The sequence below is a fragment of the Cystoisospora suis genome, assembly GCF_002600585.1.
Source record: "Cystoisospora suis strain Wien I chromosome Unknown contig_813, whole genome shotgun sequence".
NCBI lineage: Eukaryota > Apicomplexa > Conoidasida > Eucoccidiorida > Sarcocystidae > Cystoisospora > Cystoisospora suis.
In genome coordinates, this window is record NW_027153614.1 from 47,902 (window position 1) to 63,828 (window position 15,927).

Below are 15,927 nucleotides of genomic sequence, written 5' to 3' on the forward strand. Positions count from 1 at the left end.
AGTTGGGTCCCTAGTGGAGCCGCCGCTGTCTATACCCTCGATCTCGCCGATCCAGACCGTCTCCCAAGCGGCAAGGCGGAGTGGGGACTCCTGTGCGCATGGTGGAGACATTCTGTCGGGGCTTTGTTTGATTGCGCTGTCTGTGCCTCTGTTATCCTCGAAGTTATTTCGCAGTCTCCCGGGGTCACTGGTGTTGACGCCGCAGCATTTACGACTCGCTAAGGGTTGCCTGATCTCTCTGAAGTGCTTAAGCTGGGAGAGATAGACAATCGCGCTTCCCTTGAGGCCATCTCCGTCAGTCCGCGGCACCCAATTTGATAGAAAAGTCTCACCGGTCTGTGTCCCATCTTTTACTTGTGGAATGCTACAAATCATCTCAGACCTGCTTCTTGTGTCCTTTTCCTTTGTCTTACCTGCATCCTTACACAATGGGTAGAGGGCTTCCCCCTGCCTGCTGCTCTCGCGGGGAGCCCCTAGGTTGTTCTCTCTGGCGACGCATGACGCCGGTCCCCGAGTCGTCGCGGCTCGTTCAAGCGAGAACTCGGAATCCAGAATTACCAAGAACAGATCCAGGGTTCAGAGAGTCACGTGTTCCGATACGCTTTTGCTCTCTCAGCAGAGTTCAGAACAGTGCACCTCCCCCGTTGGAAGGCGGCGGTTTGCGGCCTGTCCTCTTACGTGCCTCGCATAGGGAAAGGCGTACGGACTCTTTTTCTCTCAACCGCGTCATGAATTCCTTGCATCTCCCTCGAAGTCAGCTGTGTACGGGAAGCCGTGCACGCCTGGACAGAAATGAGTTTCTCTCCGTCTTTTGGCGTCTCTCACATCAACTGCGCCACTCCAGCAGATCCTGCTCGTCCGTAGCTCTCCTGAATTCCCCCGTCCACGGGAATGAGCACTTCCTCTGGGATATTCATAAAAGGGGATTGGAGGCCACTGGGGATCGAGTACGGATGATGGCATCCCTATCCAAGGCTGAGCAGCACCGGAAAAGAATGAAGAGAATTCAAAATAAAAGAATGGCCTGGAGGCCTCCAAATGTGTCACAGTAGGTGGCCTACTGCTCTTTCACCCGATTCGCTGGGAGGGCGTCACCCTTCTCCCGCGTGAGCAAAAAAGCTCATATCCAGCCCTGATACTCCATACCGACGATTCAGATTGTACCAGCGTGTCTGCAAGATAGCCGCGTACCTGAGGAGAAGAATAGGTGTACTTGCATGGTTGACTGAGCAGTGCCGCCATTTCTCCTTCGTTGCCGGGCCCCCGCATGAGAGCCGGAGGGAATTGTGGACCTTTATCCTTCGTGCTCTCTTTTGACGGGGTTAGACGGTGCCGAAAGGGCGAGCTGTACATGGGCCACGCCTTCTCGGCCACGGCATCGTTTCCCACAAGTAGTAGCGGGCTGGTGTGTATTTGCCAAGTACGTTTCTACGCAAGGTCATTTTGGCCACTGCAGACCTCTACCAATAGTTTCCTTGTGATAACCTAGCCAGTGTAGGGTATGGAGATCCTATAAGCAGGATAGGTTGCTCGACCGCCCCCAGTCTCCGGAGGCTCTCCCTGTTTCCTTTTTGTCAGACGCTACCTCCGGGCAGAGGCGGACTTCAATGTCTTGAGCATTCAGAGACCTCGCACAGGTCGGCTGCAAGGAGGGCCAGAGACGGCGAAGAAGGAAATCGTTGATTTGGGCGACCCCGGAATTTTTGTGGCTTCGAGACACCATAATGAAGGAGGTGCAGGCTTCGACGCGTGCTCGAGCAGACCGGAAGGAAGATCTGACAGAAGGCTTCTCAAACCTCACGAAGTGCGTACTATGGGAGATTTATACAGAGAGATTCGTCTGAATGTCCGGCCTCCTCCGGGGATACTGCAACGAGACTCGAAGTTGGCACAGAGTCGTTTTCTTTGGAGAGACAAAAGCAGATCACCTCGAAGGGCTGCTACGAGCTAGAGTTTTCGCCGCTTCCACCCTTTTTTCTCTAGTTTCAACCTTCGTCCGACCATTCAGTTGCCTCTGACTCTCCTCAGGGGGTGTGACGAGTCCCTAGCTGCCGCGTCATCTGTGTTTTGCCGCGATAGAGCTGACAGTCTGTCTGTTCACCGAAGGTAGCCTTGACTTTTCTTTTTTCCACATGTGTCAAGTATTGGACCATGAATGCTTCACGACGGTGACCAGTGATATCTTTAGTCATCATGTGAACACCCTCGAGTTTGTCTCGTAGGTAGCGATGTCAAGTCGACAGAGTCACTGACGCCGTCTTTTTCTTCATCGCTTGATGCTCCGGAGTCGAAGGAGAAGGGGGCGTGACGTCTTCCTATCTGCTCTATTTTGTGTGCTGCCAGTGCCGTCGCCTGCTCTCAGGTAGCCAAGCTTGTGCAGTCCCGAGAGAAGGTAGAGGGGACGCGAGATGATAAGACAACTGCTGCGGTAAGTCATAAATCGGAGGAGGTGGCTCCTTCCCGGTCACTGACCGTGGTAAGGCACCAAGGTACCTTGGACCAAACACGGTTCGTAGTTCCTGATCTAATCAAAAAGAAGAGTTTGGTAGCAAAAACGGAACTGGACGTTTGGTTCCAAATTCTTGTGATTACGAGTCTTGCGTATCCTGTCACTGCGTTAGTTTCTCTCAGCCAAATGAACAGCTTCAGCTCGTAATGGAGGCACAGATCAAAGCTGACCGGATCCACCTTCGCTTGGTGCAGTGTGATATTCGTTTCGTTCTCCTTCACTCAGGCACTCCGTCGGGGCCACTTGCCGGCTTGCACTGATATCAGTCCACTAACAGCAGGAGACGTCGAGTTTGACAAGTAGGTGCCATAGCAGACGGCCCCGAGACGTGGCTGCTATCTCCACGGACTCAGGAGACGGTCGGTCGAGTATGCCGTGCAGCCGCTTGGTGTGGGCACCTCGTTTAGTACTTCTCTTGCACGCTTGCTGCACACTTCTCTCCCACTTCTGAAGTGGTCGTTGCGTGTGGACAGCCGGTGGTATCTCCCTTTTTTTTCGGCCCCTTGAGTATCACCCATTCAGTGCTGTCCCACTGGACTGTCTCCTTCGACCCTCGTGAGTTCTGTGTTGCAGTTCACACGGTCTCGAAAGGTCACTCACTTCTGGTGTTGCGAACACCTCTGGGCTGCATTTCGGGCAATCTGCATATCAGCTCCGACACACTCCTCGAAGCAGTCGTAGCCGACTGCATTCACGCAAGTGTGTTTGTGAGTGAAAGCTCGGAACCCCTCTCTTTTCGTGATATATGCGATGTTGAGAAAAAAGCTTTTCACCGAACACGTGCCACAGGCGGTGTAGTCCAGTTGCGCGTCTGCACGTGGTCCTGCGCAAATCGAGAACCGGCCAGTGGTGGGCTGCTCCATCCGCACTTATTCTCTGACAGTCACGCAGCAAATGCTGGTGCCTTCTTGGTAGGATCCAGTGCTTCCCGCAGAGGTTACGGCTAACCTGTTTTCCAAACCTGTCTCCAGGCGACCCGAATCAAAGGATTTTAGCTTTGCGAGTGTGGACCGCATCTTTAGAACAAAAGGGCTGTACAAGGAGAACGATGCGGAGTACTACCGCCGCTTCTTTAGGGACAGATATCGCCGGCTTGATGGTAGGCGCCAGCATGTGTGCACAGAAACGTGTGACGTACTTTGGGGTACCAGAAGTTCTGCGTTGTGCGAGGTGTCTGCCCCGTGCAGGCAACCTCTGTGATCAATGCGGAGCAGTTGCTGACACTAGCAACTGCCTGCCTGCAGTTCCCTGCTGTACCTTGCTATCGACCTGCTCTCCAAATGCAGTTGGCGGGATTTTGAGTAGGCAAGCGCAGGACCAAATGTTGGCGTCACTTTCGGACTCTCTTTTTCTGGTCTGCCGCGTCGCCTTTATGGGACTAAAACTGCAGGAGCCGCAGAGCACATACAGCTATCATCCGCTCCACTCAAGTTGTGGCGCCGCGGACGGTTTGTCCTTTTCAACACTCCTGGTAGCCTGCCCTGCATTTCCTGCAGCTTTGTGCCACTTGTGTTTATCTTTTGAGTAAGGTATTGTAAACAGCCTGTGAAGAGAGCGGTCGCGCAAGAGGCTGCGAATCCTCTCCGAGTGGAAAGTCCTGCTTGGGCATCTCTGCTTCTGGCTCCTTGAGGGAAAGAGGATGCTGCATTCCTTCCCAGAGCAGAAGGCTCAACTGCGCCTTCCTCTCCGTGAGCGGGTTTCATGCAAGAAGTCCGTTCAGTTCCACCACGTTCCGACTTCTTCATCTTTCATCGCGGAGCCTGTGTGTTAGCGAGAAATTTGGTTTCACCTTCTTTAGCCACACTGTCGCTATCTTCCACAGCTTGAGGCAGTTCTGCCAAGCCTTTTGGGTATGTGTTTGACGTGCGCACGCTCGCGTGCTCTCCTCTCGATCGATCTTTGCTCACGTGTGTGTAGGTAAGGAGCGAGAAGCTGAGAAGCTTTTGAAAGAGCAGACCGCTGAGGATGCACGGGCCCAATCTCGAAAACAACTCTACGTACCTCCGCGAAAGTACTGGTACGTGCTCTTGTTCTCATTCCCACTTTGAAATATGCTTCAGTTCTAGGTTCACCTAGTTTCAGTGTCTCACGATGCGTCGCGTGTGGACCGACGCCGGCTGCGTTTCTTGGAGTTGCCCCCAGGGGAACAGTCTCCAGCTCCGGATTCGGCTGTTGTCGGTCGCGGGATAGCTATACAAAGGTTTGCTCAGTTGCTACATGATTTCTTGAACAGCCGTTTCCGTCTTCTCTGGGATGGGTCGGAGGGCCTATAATCACAAGAGCGTTCAATGTATTTTGCGGGAGCTGTCGTGGGTGCCGCTGTTTTAGGTACAGGGAAGACTACTGCTCACCATCGCCCTCAGAAGTGCGGCGCATGCCGAGTCTGGAGCTCAAGTTCGTCATGATGAATGAGGCGAGGCAGGTCAAAAAAGGTAATTGCATTACGCCTTAAAAAACAGAGGCTACTAGCTTTGAAGCACATAGCCGCATCCACGAGTGGACAGTAGCTGCGGATCTCTTCTCAGAGTGTGGGGGCCAGAGGCCACAGTTTGGTCTACTTCATGCATGACAGACTGATCACCGGAAGCTCCTCTGATGCAGCGAGTTGAGCGCATGAAGGAGGACGCAGGTACATGCGTGGAAGCGTCCAAGGGTGGGGCTTCTTCAAAGAATGGAGCTCCTCACTTCTGAGTCTTCCGGGTTTCTTCAGCGCATTATACTACGTGGCACTGTGTCTCTTCCTCCAGTTTGTCCGGCCCGCGAGGCACTGAGCCTTCCGGCCGCTTGCTACCGTTCAGATATCCGCAGGTGGTTTTGGTGTGCAGGGAAGCTTCCGTTGAATCTGCCACTGTGGCGGGCGTTTGAGGGACGCCTAGTGCAGCTTGGAGGACCGAATACTCGGGTGCGAGCGACTACTCTTTTGCGAGGTCTACAAGCAATCAGCAACATCCAGCATTGCGCCCTACCAGCCACAGTAGACGGCATTGTCCGGTGAGCGTCGTCGAATGCTTAGTTGATCACCCGTCAGTCTCTTTGTCGAGCTCGGGTTCCAACGTGCGCACTACGAGTGGGACAGAATATTGCACCGTCACCATTCCCCACAAGCGCTGTCAAGGATTCGCCTTTACTAGTTGCTAAATGCCTCTTTATCCAGGAATCAGGCGCATGAGGCGATTCTCTGTGAGGTGGTCCGTTTCTGGAGAAGGTGAGGTTTTATTTTTACGGAGCCGGTAGGTTGTCATGCGGTTTGCTTGTTTTCTCGTTCGCTGCTGTGTCGGTGTCTCCATCAGGGGCATCATGTATAGGGAGGCGAGCCTGAAACCTCAGCACTACGTGTTTCTCTACCAGGTACGGGATCACCTGTGTTCGGCGGAGAGGCTTGGGAAATACCAACGCCGCGCCAACCGTGTGAAAAGTCATAGAGTACCGTGTTTCTCACATGCACGGAGCGACGTGCGAGATTCAGTCAGTGATTCTGCTCAGCGCAGGGAGGTTGTTGTATCATGCGGGACTAAGAAGCTTAGGAGTACCGCGCCTAAGCTTCCGCCGAAGTTTTCTCCAGGTGAAGCTTTCATGGATCTGGCATCGGATGTAACCTCTGATGTATAGATGCGAAGACAGCATCCTCCCAATGTGCAGTGTACGTTTTGCGCTGCTCCATCAGTGTCAGTCCTGCAGTGTAGTCGCCACCTATTAGGTTTTGCAGGAATGTGTAGACAGCTAAAGCTGGTCGCCTGGGTTGAGCGCTACAGACGGCAAGGTGTGCACGGCGCTTCAGTGAGGTGTATATGCTCGGTTTGCTCCGTTAGTCGGGTTGAAAGGCGACAAGCCAAGCAGCAGGGGCCCGGCGCTGGCAAATGTGCAAAACAACGTACCGGGTGGATGAGTATGCGTGAAAAGGAAACCCCATTGCTTCTTCGTTCTATGTCAGTCCCTTGCACGGTTGCGATATCGCCATGTCTACTTGCTGAACGGCTTGAAGGAGATGATGCTATCTTGGTCGGTGCTTCGCAACAACTTCCTGATCAAGGTAGGAGCCTGGAAAGCTCAGCTCGTAGCTGAAACGGGGCGCGCCGCCCCCCTGCCCCCGCTGCCGCAGCCCTGACTTTCGGAGGGCATGAGTGAGTGTGTGGTTCGTAGAATAGTAAAGATTCTCTGGATTGGGTGAGAGCGCCAGTCGTGGCCGGCTTCCGGAGTGTTTTGGTGCTGGGTTGCAACGGAGAGTAACAGTTTTCGGTATTTCGACGGAATATAGATTTCTTGCTCCCAACAGCAAGGACAACTTATTTCCCTCGGTTACCCGCAGCAGGCTTAGAAGACCTGCGCCACTAGCCTTGCTTCGCTGACAACGTGTCGTATTGGTTTTTGGGCGCCTGGGCGTTGAGGGCGGTTAGCTGAGGTCCTGATCCAGGGCTGGACTGGTTGTCCGCCTCCGAAGACCAATAGCTAGGTTCTCAGTGGAGTGACTGCGATGTCTTGCTCTTGCTCAGGCAGCGAACGCAGTCAGCAAACTAGACTTGGCAGACCACATCCTCGTGAAACCACTACAAATGACTCTGGCAACGCGGATACCCGGGTTCACAGGTACAGCAGCCACTCCCCCGGCTGAAAAGTTTCCTTTAGCTTCGCGACGCCAGGCGGCGATTCCGTGCATCAGAGGCGTGTAGACGTGAGCAGACAGGCGTACACCCACACTTGAAGCATCTGTGTACATGTGTGAGCCGCTGGAGGGGCCGCTGCTGCAGTTGCGGGCGTCCGGGCTGTCCCAGTTCTGGCGCGGCATTCACCACAGCACTTAGGACAGTTCCGCGCCGCCGCTGCGAGGGCGAGCGCAGCCCCTCCTCTTCCAGCGCGGAATGGTCGGCTCCTCTGAGGGTGGGCTCTCTCTGCCGATGTGGGTCCCGGGTGACTTCTCCCTCGCAGCGAGCAACTGCCGGCGGACCAAGTGGATTACTGTTCTCAATTTGTTTTCGGAGCCAATGACTGTAGCCTTTCTGAAGGTGTGCGAAAAACACGAAACGGTTTTCCGAGACTACTCGCGAGATCTTCAACTTGTCGAGCTTTGCCTGCGCCTCGAGAAACCCGAGGTGTACGCGCAGCTCCCTTTGACGACTCAATATTTTCTGGAATGTGTTCGAAAGGCCCATACTGAAGGTAAAGCGGCGAGGGATGCAAACGTGAAAGTTCACAGCTTGGGTTCGGCGGCTGACCGAAGACGAAGGGATCACGTAGATAATAAACACTCAGAGTCCCGGACTTGGACCCGGGCCTCTCGCTTGACAGGCGGAAACACTGGCTACTATACTATCTCGGACAGTAGCAACAAAGACTCATCACATATGATCGCGTGTTGTTACGGTCAGAACATTGGTTCTGTTGAAGTTCCTGATTCCTCGTCCGACTCTAACGCTCTCGGAACTTTCTCAACGGGTGAGGGAATGTGCGTACCAAACCGCTGTCCGTGCGACACGACACCCTTGGGTGACAGTATCGATGTAGTGCTCCCTGTGCGATGGCTGGCGTCCATCCGGCCAGGAGCTGCCGGCCCTCGCTGTGGCGAACACTGCCGACGGAAGCTTGGAGTTCTCTTGGATTTTGAAGCGTTCGCACGTGGCGTAGTCTTTGAGACGAAATACCCGTCGATCCTTGTCGCGTTTGGCGTCTTACAGTTGCGGTGTAGTGGAGTTCAGAGAAAGCGTCGATGTGTACGGCAAGTGCCAGAGACTGGAGTCTGTAGTATGGCTAGCCAGTTCCATGAACCGGTTTCTTGAGGCTTGGGCTGCCGCACATCTGTGTCACGTGCAGATGTTGATGATTCGGACGACGATTCAGCGTCGGACTGTGACGATTTCGAAGACCATCACAGCGGTGGCGAGAGGGACACCGCCGAGTCTGTCAGTGGTGACTTCATGCCGGGCGGAAGCGAGTACGGTCCTAGCCTTACGTCCGGTATTGGCTTGTCACCGCCGAGATCCTCCTCGTCTGGATCCTTAAGCCTCGCGGACTTTCTTCCTACTCCGGACTCATGTGAGTCCCCAGCTGTTCCCGATCATGCTTCGTTACCTTCGCTTCCCAGCGTGAGCCTCAGAGCCGTTGACAAGAATCCGTGCGGTTTACCTGGACCATCTTCTGCTACGCCTGAAGCACACCACGAAGAGCTTTCGCACGTTCTTTGCCGCAACGCAAACCCCGAGGCGGCCGTCGCTGGCGCCCTGCACAGCAGCACGGCGTCACGCGCACGTTTTGGCCTATCAGCGGCTGACCAACACCAAAACGAAAGGGTTCGCGGCCGTGGAGAGGACACAAGTTCTTTGGAAGGTTGTCATGTGGAGGCCAAACAGCGCCACGATTGTGCCACGACTGAAGGGCCACCCGCGTCTCGGACCCCGTGCCTGGATGGCCTTATACAGGCTCGCGACTTCAGTTCACTGCTTCACGCGGACGTCAGTCATACACTCCGGAGCGTCGGCATCGACCATAGCAACTCAGTTTTGGCGGGTGAGTCCGGATCTGCGTTCGCAAGCAAACTGCGCCCCTCCGTGCCTGTCCTGCAGAACGGGGAAGATGTCGCTGCTCCCGGTAGTGCTTTTCGAATGTTTTCGAGAGGCTGGAACTTGTGTCCGGACAAAGAGCGCATGGGTACCGACTAGGGTAGAGAGCGAAATGCGTTCGTCCCGATTGACACCAGGGAGGCGCGCAGCGGTGTCTTATCGCGAAAGAGAAACCTTCCAACTGGACGTGTTTTGTCCGCATTCTGTTCGTGTAGGCCCGCTTCGTGTTGACGTGTTTCACCCGCCTTCCAACACAATCATTGAGACCTGTCCGGCCTTCCAGTTTTACGCGAACAGCGTCCAGCTCACTGCCGTCAGCAAAAGGTGGGCGTCACCCCAAGCCAGCAGCATTACAGCAGCCGTGTTGCTACCCTGTTCCGTTCACAAAAAGCGTAGCGTCGGTGAGAATCACATTGCCTGCTACCGACTGAGTTTCATCTATTCACGTGCCAGAAGATGCGTGCGCGGTCAGTTCCGCAGAGGCAGTCTGTTCACAATGCCGTGCTAAGCAGCTTGTGGAAGCTAAGGTCACGGGTGTAAACCGGGCCACCGAAGCTAAAAGGTTCATTCGTGCCTGATGTCCGTTGCTGTCCAGGCGGCACCAACTGCTACTAGCTATGGGCTTCAATGTAGTTTTGATCCCGTATCAGCGGTGGCGGGCCGCGAGAACGCCTGACGACAAGCGAAGGTTAGTACTTTCTCTGTTACCGCCTGGTGTCAGACAGTCTAGGGCACCACAGTAGATTACCGGAGGGAATACGCGTCTTCAGACTTGCACTCACCAGTACAGGCTCTCGGTGGCAGCCATTCGGGTAAATCTTGCCACTTGGAGAGTTGATCCATCCCGTGAAGTCGGATCTCACCTTGCCGTGCTTCACAAGCGGGCCCTCACATCGGAGGAATTTCCATGATACGAGAGGCGTGAGATGGGCCTCGCGTGAACGACAGCTGTGCAAAGGGACCCCAGCAAGATGGTGTGGCAAAAGAAGGATGATTACCCTGTTTCTGAGCAGTTCTATCCCATTCAGACCATGAAGAATGAGCAGGGGAAAGCGATGTTTTTTTCTCTCTGGCATTCACGTGACTGGGCTGGCGTTTATAGCTTCGCTGATGGAATCCGGAGTCCTCGAAGCGATGCCTGTCCCGAACGAAAAAAAAGATGCTATTTTTACGCTGAAGAAGACAGAAGCGTATCACAGCGGAACTTCACTCGTATGAAAGCTCGGCATTCGAAGTCGGCACGCGCCTCCGCCAGAACGTTGGCCGGCAGTTGAGAATATGGCTATTCTGTAGCCTCCCTACCGCATCTGTCTCCAGCCTTCTGAGCGCCACACCTCGCACTCATGTGATCATTCGCGATTCGGTCTATTGATTTCTCTCTTTGCATGCGCGGGCATGGAGGGATTCAAAGCAAGTAGGAATCTACCGTAGTTTTGAGGGCTTCTCCGACAGATATGGACTCTATTCTTACTGCTGTATGTCAGCGCCTTCTCGTCTTCGTGCGCCAGCGAGTTCCTTCATTGGCCCTATCGGTGGACTGGCTGCCCCTGGTGGTACGTATTGTCTACACTTTCTCTCCATGTGTGCACCGAGTTCTCCTCTTGCTTGTAATACGGGACCCTATTATACAAACAGCGCTTCCGCCGGCGTAGGAGGTGCCTGGCCGCCTCCTGTTTTAGCCATCAATCAGGATAGCTGAATTTCGTTACGGGTGGTCAGCTCACAGAGGCGCGGCCCCTCGCGGCCGTACGACGCAGTCGACCTTTGATGTGATGGCGGTACAGTACATGCGCTATCACTGTTGGGCCAGGAAACTATGGTGTTCCCGCTGTCTCTTGTCCACGCTTTATCGCTTTCGAGGATTCACGTCGTGGTGCAACCTCTTTCGAAGTATCCAGCCGACAATGGAGGGGACTCGGGATCGCGGGTCCTCGCAGCTTAGATGGGAAGTGTCATTTGAGTTCACAGGCAGTCTGACTTGGACGAAGGCCCTAGATCAAGCGCAGTGAACAACGCAATCAGAAAAGAAAGAGAGTAGTTGTACTTGGTCTTTCGCTGCTGTGCGTATTGACTGACTCTATCCGGCGCATGTTGCGAGCTCGGCGGGTTCACTGTGATACTTAGCAAACGGACCAGTCAGGGAGACTGAAGCTTATTTTCCTTGACTGTCTGATCGGCTGAAAGGGCTCGATCGACGTCGCGCCTTTCAGAGATTAGAGTGAAGGAAGAACAGGGAAGTACTTGATTTATCAGGTACGTGTAACTGTGAGAACGGACCAACGTTAGATTTTTTGCTTTTGACTGCAGTAAGGTGAGACTGTCTAAGAGCGCTTTGAGGCGGCTCTCCGCACCTTTAGGGCTGAAATTCAACCGGTCTCAGCTTTATGTCATAGACGAGGGGATGCGCGTTCCCGCTTCCCCTCATGTTGGATAGGTCAGAAGGAGTAGAAGCCAGATACCTAAGAGTCATGGTAGGAAGCAGGTAGTGCTCGATCTCAGTAGGCATTGAAAACAAGACAGATAAGGGTGGAGACTGTCCTTTAAGGGGGAGACGATGTGCCACGTAAGTGATGTACTGGAGAGTGACGGGGACTGGAGTGCTGAACTTTCTGCTGATAAAGGGCCACAGCAACGAAAAGGAGTGCGGAGCACACTTCCCCGCAATGAAGACGGCTCTCCGAGGGAGGATCCGTCACACCGACCGCTCCTTCAGAAAAACATATAGGTACATGCGTGTCTGTCAGTCTGTGCGTACACGTATGTACGTCTGTGTGTGTCTCTGTGAGTGTATGCATCTACACAGGAATCTGAGCGCTGGAATATGTACGTACACCCGTAAGGCGTGGACGTTTGCGTAACTTTTCTGTTGGAGCGTAGGTGGTTCGGGGATTCAATGGTCAGTACGCGGCTAAGAGTGACTGCGTGCCAGTCGGTCTATCTCTGTGAGGCAGACACCCTCGGTAGTCCGGCACGGAACTTCAGACTGCGAGCCAAACTCGGTCCGACCATTCCAGGGTGGAAACGGCAGCGCTCGTGCGTCCTTCTTTCTTTGTGGCAACCAGCCGGGCTCTCTAGCCTAGTGGCTGCCTGCCCTAAGAGGGCGGCAGCACGCAAACGTGCACGCACCCTTTCCGAGGACTATTTGCTCCGCGCTCTACTGGTCAGTCCGAGGCGGAGACATTTTGCAAGCGCACACCGAGGCTGTTTTTTTGGTGGGCCAAGGCTTCATCATCGCAGCGGCGTAGTGGGATTGCATGACGAGCGCCTGGGAACTCAGCAGAATCAGTAAAAACCTACAAGACCATGCAGCCATTCGTAGAAAAAAAAATTGAGCGTGGCGGTGAGGCATTTTTCAACTGTCGCGCGCTTCAGTCACTAGGCCTCACGCTCCTTCTAGGAATACGCCAGTTATGCAAAGATCGACAGAGAGAACCGAGTAGCCGCCGAGCGTTGCTCGATGCAGCTAATGTATCGGCAACAAAGAAGACTTCTTCCAGTGGATTGCCAGGCTGCTGGGTACTGTCCGACGCTCTCCAGTGTGCCAGACCGAACGTGGTGTGAAGGTGCTCTCGGAGGTGTATAACTCAGAACCTAATAAAAGCGGGCCCAGCGAGAAACGGCACGAAGATGATTGTACTCCGACGGAGATAGACCCGTGCATGTGGAAAAGCGTCCTTTGTCGCCGTCACATAGCCCAGATGTTCTTGACCCGGTTGCACTATGTACGAAGACTGAAATTAAGCGCCGGACAACTGGTACTCGGGTGACCCGTGTTTCCGTGGATTGCTTTCCTGCTAGTTCTCCCATATTCCGACAGATCCAAAGACAAGCTTTCTCGAGTCTCATAGAAGTGCTATGACAGTCTTGCACCACTTAGGTCGGACTGCCTCGGGAAAAGCGGAAAGTGTTCTTCGCAAGAATCCCAGAAACTGCATCGGCTACTGGAAAACTGCAGCAGCAGCTGCAGTACCGACGCCGGAGCTGATCTGATAATTGCTTTCACAACAGTAGACTGCGCAAAAGGCAGGGGACGAACCAAAAAGCTATACCTGAGTATTGTAGCTACGCGGCAGGCTCTGCTATGGCCTCAACTTTGCTGCACATCTGCCGGTGGTGTGTCAGGTCCGCCGTGTCCGCTACACGTTTTTTTCAGTTGCTGAAAGGATGCAGAACTGGAAAGGTGACACATACAAGTTTGCCTGTCCCGATCAAAGCTCTCGGGGTAACTGATCATGTGCCAGAATTCGCTTCTTCCCGAGCATCGTTTCGCAATCCGGCGCAGACTCTGCCGCGGATCGTGTACCGCCTCTTCCCAAGCATCGCCGGAGTCCAGCTGCCAAAGTGAATTCAGTCAAAGGAGCAAAGATGCAAAGGGATTCCAACACCGTGCACGCGTCCTCCCCGACGCGCAAATTCACACCAACGTCACCGCAAATCCACAAGCGCAGATGTCTGTGTAGTGGGTCGTAATTCAGAGAGGTGAAGTCGGTGTGTAGTGAGTAGCCGTACCTACTGAGAATAGAGTAAGATGACTAATATCTCGTGGTCTCAGAACCTGCTGCTTCGCTTACCCTCGTGCTTTTTCGTACGGACTACCTGTAACGAAAGCTATGTAAGCCACGAACAAAGGAAAAAGACAGCATGGCCTCGAATCACGGAACTCCAGTCATACTCATCCATTCTGCTCCCCAGTCTGGATGTCTTTTGTCCACCATCGTGCTTCCGATGTAAATGCGTCTGGAGTAGAGTCCCTTAGCAGCCCCTCCCTGCCGGGGTGAACGCCACACTCCCATCGATGAGAATCATTCATCTCTTGCTATTTCACAGTTGTAACCACTACTCATTTATCCAAATTGATTCGATCTCCAAATTCCCCGTAGAGCTTCGCCTTGAGCTCCGTCATCTCCGTCTTCGTCGCTTCGAGCTGTTCCTTACAGTCCCCGAGAAGCTTCTGCTTCTCAGCTAGCTGGCGTTCAAGCACTTCTTCCGCTGTCTCCGTATCCACTGCCGCGAAGCATTCTCCTTGACAAGACAGAACAATAGAACAGACTTCCGCGCACTTGCTAAAACGTAGTTTGACGATCACCACAGTCGCCCAGTCTGCTTGTGCGAAGTGGGGAGCAATGAGGGCACAGTATGATTGCTGCGTCGTACGCACTTGAGACGGCCGCTTCGAGAGAGAGAGAAGTTTGGACTTCTGAAGCAGACTTCAGTAGCAATCACTGTCGGAAATACACAATTTAAGTGGGCGCTAGCGTGTAAGGAGTCGACGCGTAAAGAAGGCAGCTGCAAAAGGCTCAGCACATGCGCGCTCACTCTCTTATAGACGGGTTACACGACGCAGTTCTCTGCTGCCCTCTCTTATCGGTGTTGCATTGTAGACTGGGTTTCTACAAGGACTACACTTCTGCTTAAAATCGGATGCTGTCGCACGGAACCCGTAACAACCTAGCCTCTTGACACCTAGAACACCGGGCGATCCAGTAATGATTAGTATTACATGAGTAAACAGACAGGCAGAACTATTTGAGGGCTACACATGAGATAGCGTTCTAATTCTCCGCTGATTTTGCTAGGACAACTTCTCCTCTAGCAAGCATGGGCGCACAGTCAGCCGATCAACGCCGCAGTTGTCAATTCAAAAGGACGAGTACGCGCTACACAACAAGCGTGCGTGTACTAGATCACGGAAGCGCCTCTCTCAGTGGGTACGTCTTGGTAAGAACAACGTACCCTTGCACGAAAGATTAAGAAAGAGCGAGAAGACAGAGAACAGTATTCTTACCAACTTTCAGCATAACATCCTCAGGATTAATGGCAATCATCACCTCCTCCTGAGCATCCCGGAGTGTGCGAATGTCATCAGAAAGCTTCTCGATGCGAGACTCGAGGTCCACGAAGGTGTGATTAAGGCTGCTGAAGCGGCAGATCCGCTTTTGTGCCTCCTCAGTCACGTCAACATCCATGGTGAACCCGCAAGAAGGCGAGAGACGAGGGGGAACGGAGATGCGACCAAAGAGGACTAATCAGAAAAGAGAAAGAGAAACCAGGCTCTGTTGAGTAGAGGCAGGTTCAGATGGGAGACGTGTAGAGATCATAGTATAAATTCATGAGGCATGAAACGCTTATGAAGACTCTTCTGAAAAAACGACTAGATGAGACGTTGCCAGTAGACGTGCATATTCCCGTACTTGTGTCGACCCGGGGACGGGGACGGCACGGCGGAGTGCGTGCCTACGGCGTGATCACGTGCCGCCCAGTAGACCCGTACAAATAGAAGACGTACGTGTTGAGAAGTACATCTATCTGCGCAAGGTGTATGAAAAATTTTCCCAACCAGCGCAACGAGCACCTCGTACCCGAGCGCAACGACGCCCTCAAATCCGCTGCCAGGGAAACAAATTTTGGTGGAAGGAGGTGTCCCTACTCGTCCACTGCGGGATCGAAGAAAGAAGAGCCTTCTCCAGATTTCCCCGCCGCAGTTGAAGCTGAAGAGTAGGGGAGTGGCGATTATACCCCTGGAGAGTTACGAAGAGGAAGTCCGGCGAACATTTTGTACATGGACACGGACTACTCTCCCGAGTGCAGGTGTGGTGTCCACAGAAAAACGAAACGACAAAACACCGGCAGTGATAAGGGATGAAGACAGAGGTGAAAGGTCTCCCTACTCCGCTGACAGATAAAAGAAACTAGGATGGCATGCCCCCGGGAAAAAAGGTTCCAAACTCTAGCGTTCCTCCGCCTGGACCTGCGTACGTCACTAAGTCATGCTCTTGATGCCCTCCCTCCCTGCAGATGGAATTTCTTCATTCCTTCGCATGCGGCGGAAAAGTATGTCCACGTAAAGCTGTACTGCGTCCAAGTAGC

General features: G+C 53.6%; 2 protein-coding genes across 2 annotated transcripts; one reads left to right on the top strand and one right to left on the bottom strand.

Annotated features, from left to right (window-relative positions):
- The first annotated feature begins 38 nt into the window (after positions 1-38).
- On the top strand, positions 39-10,203 carry CSUI_001959 (rap domain-containing protein). Its single transcript, XM_068062162.1, has 15 exons — positions 39-1,048; positions 1,579-1,804; positions 2,363-2,476; positions 2,735-2,808; positions 3,532-3,608; positions 4,427-4,526; positions 4,838-4,941; positions 5,335-5,500; positions 5,800-5,857; positions 6,441-6,539; positions 7,000-7,093; positions 7,433-7,939; positions 8,315-9,007; positions 9,276-9,384; positions 9,656-10,203. The coding sequence occupies exons 1-15, from the start codon at positions 429-431 to the stop codon at positions 9,801-9,803; spliced, it is 3,189 nt and encodes a 1,062-aa protein (XP_067925859.1). The 5' UTR covers positions 39-428; the 3' UTR covers positions 9,804-10,203.
- A 2,074-nt stretch (positions 10,204-12,277) lies between these two features.
- Positions 12,278-15,781, bottom strand: CSUI_001960 (prefoldin subunit protein). Its single transcript, XM_068062163.1, has 3 exons — positions 14,846-15,781; positions 13,252-14,082; positions 12,278-12,325 (listed from the first exon to the last, which is right to left on the bottom strand). The coding sequence occupies exons 1-2, from the start codon at positions 15,024-15,026 to the stop codon at positions 13,901-13,903; spliced, it is 363 nt and encodes a 120-aa protein (XP_067925860.1). The 5' UTR covers positions 15,027-15,781; the 3' UTR covers positions 12,278-12,325; positions 13,252-13,900.
- Between the last annotated feature and the right edge of the window lie 146 nt (positions 15,782-15,927).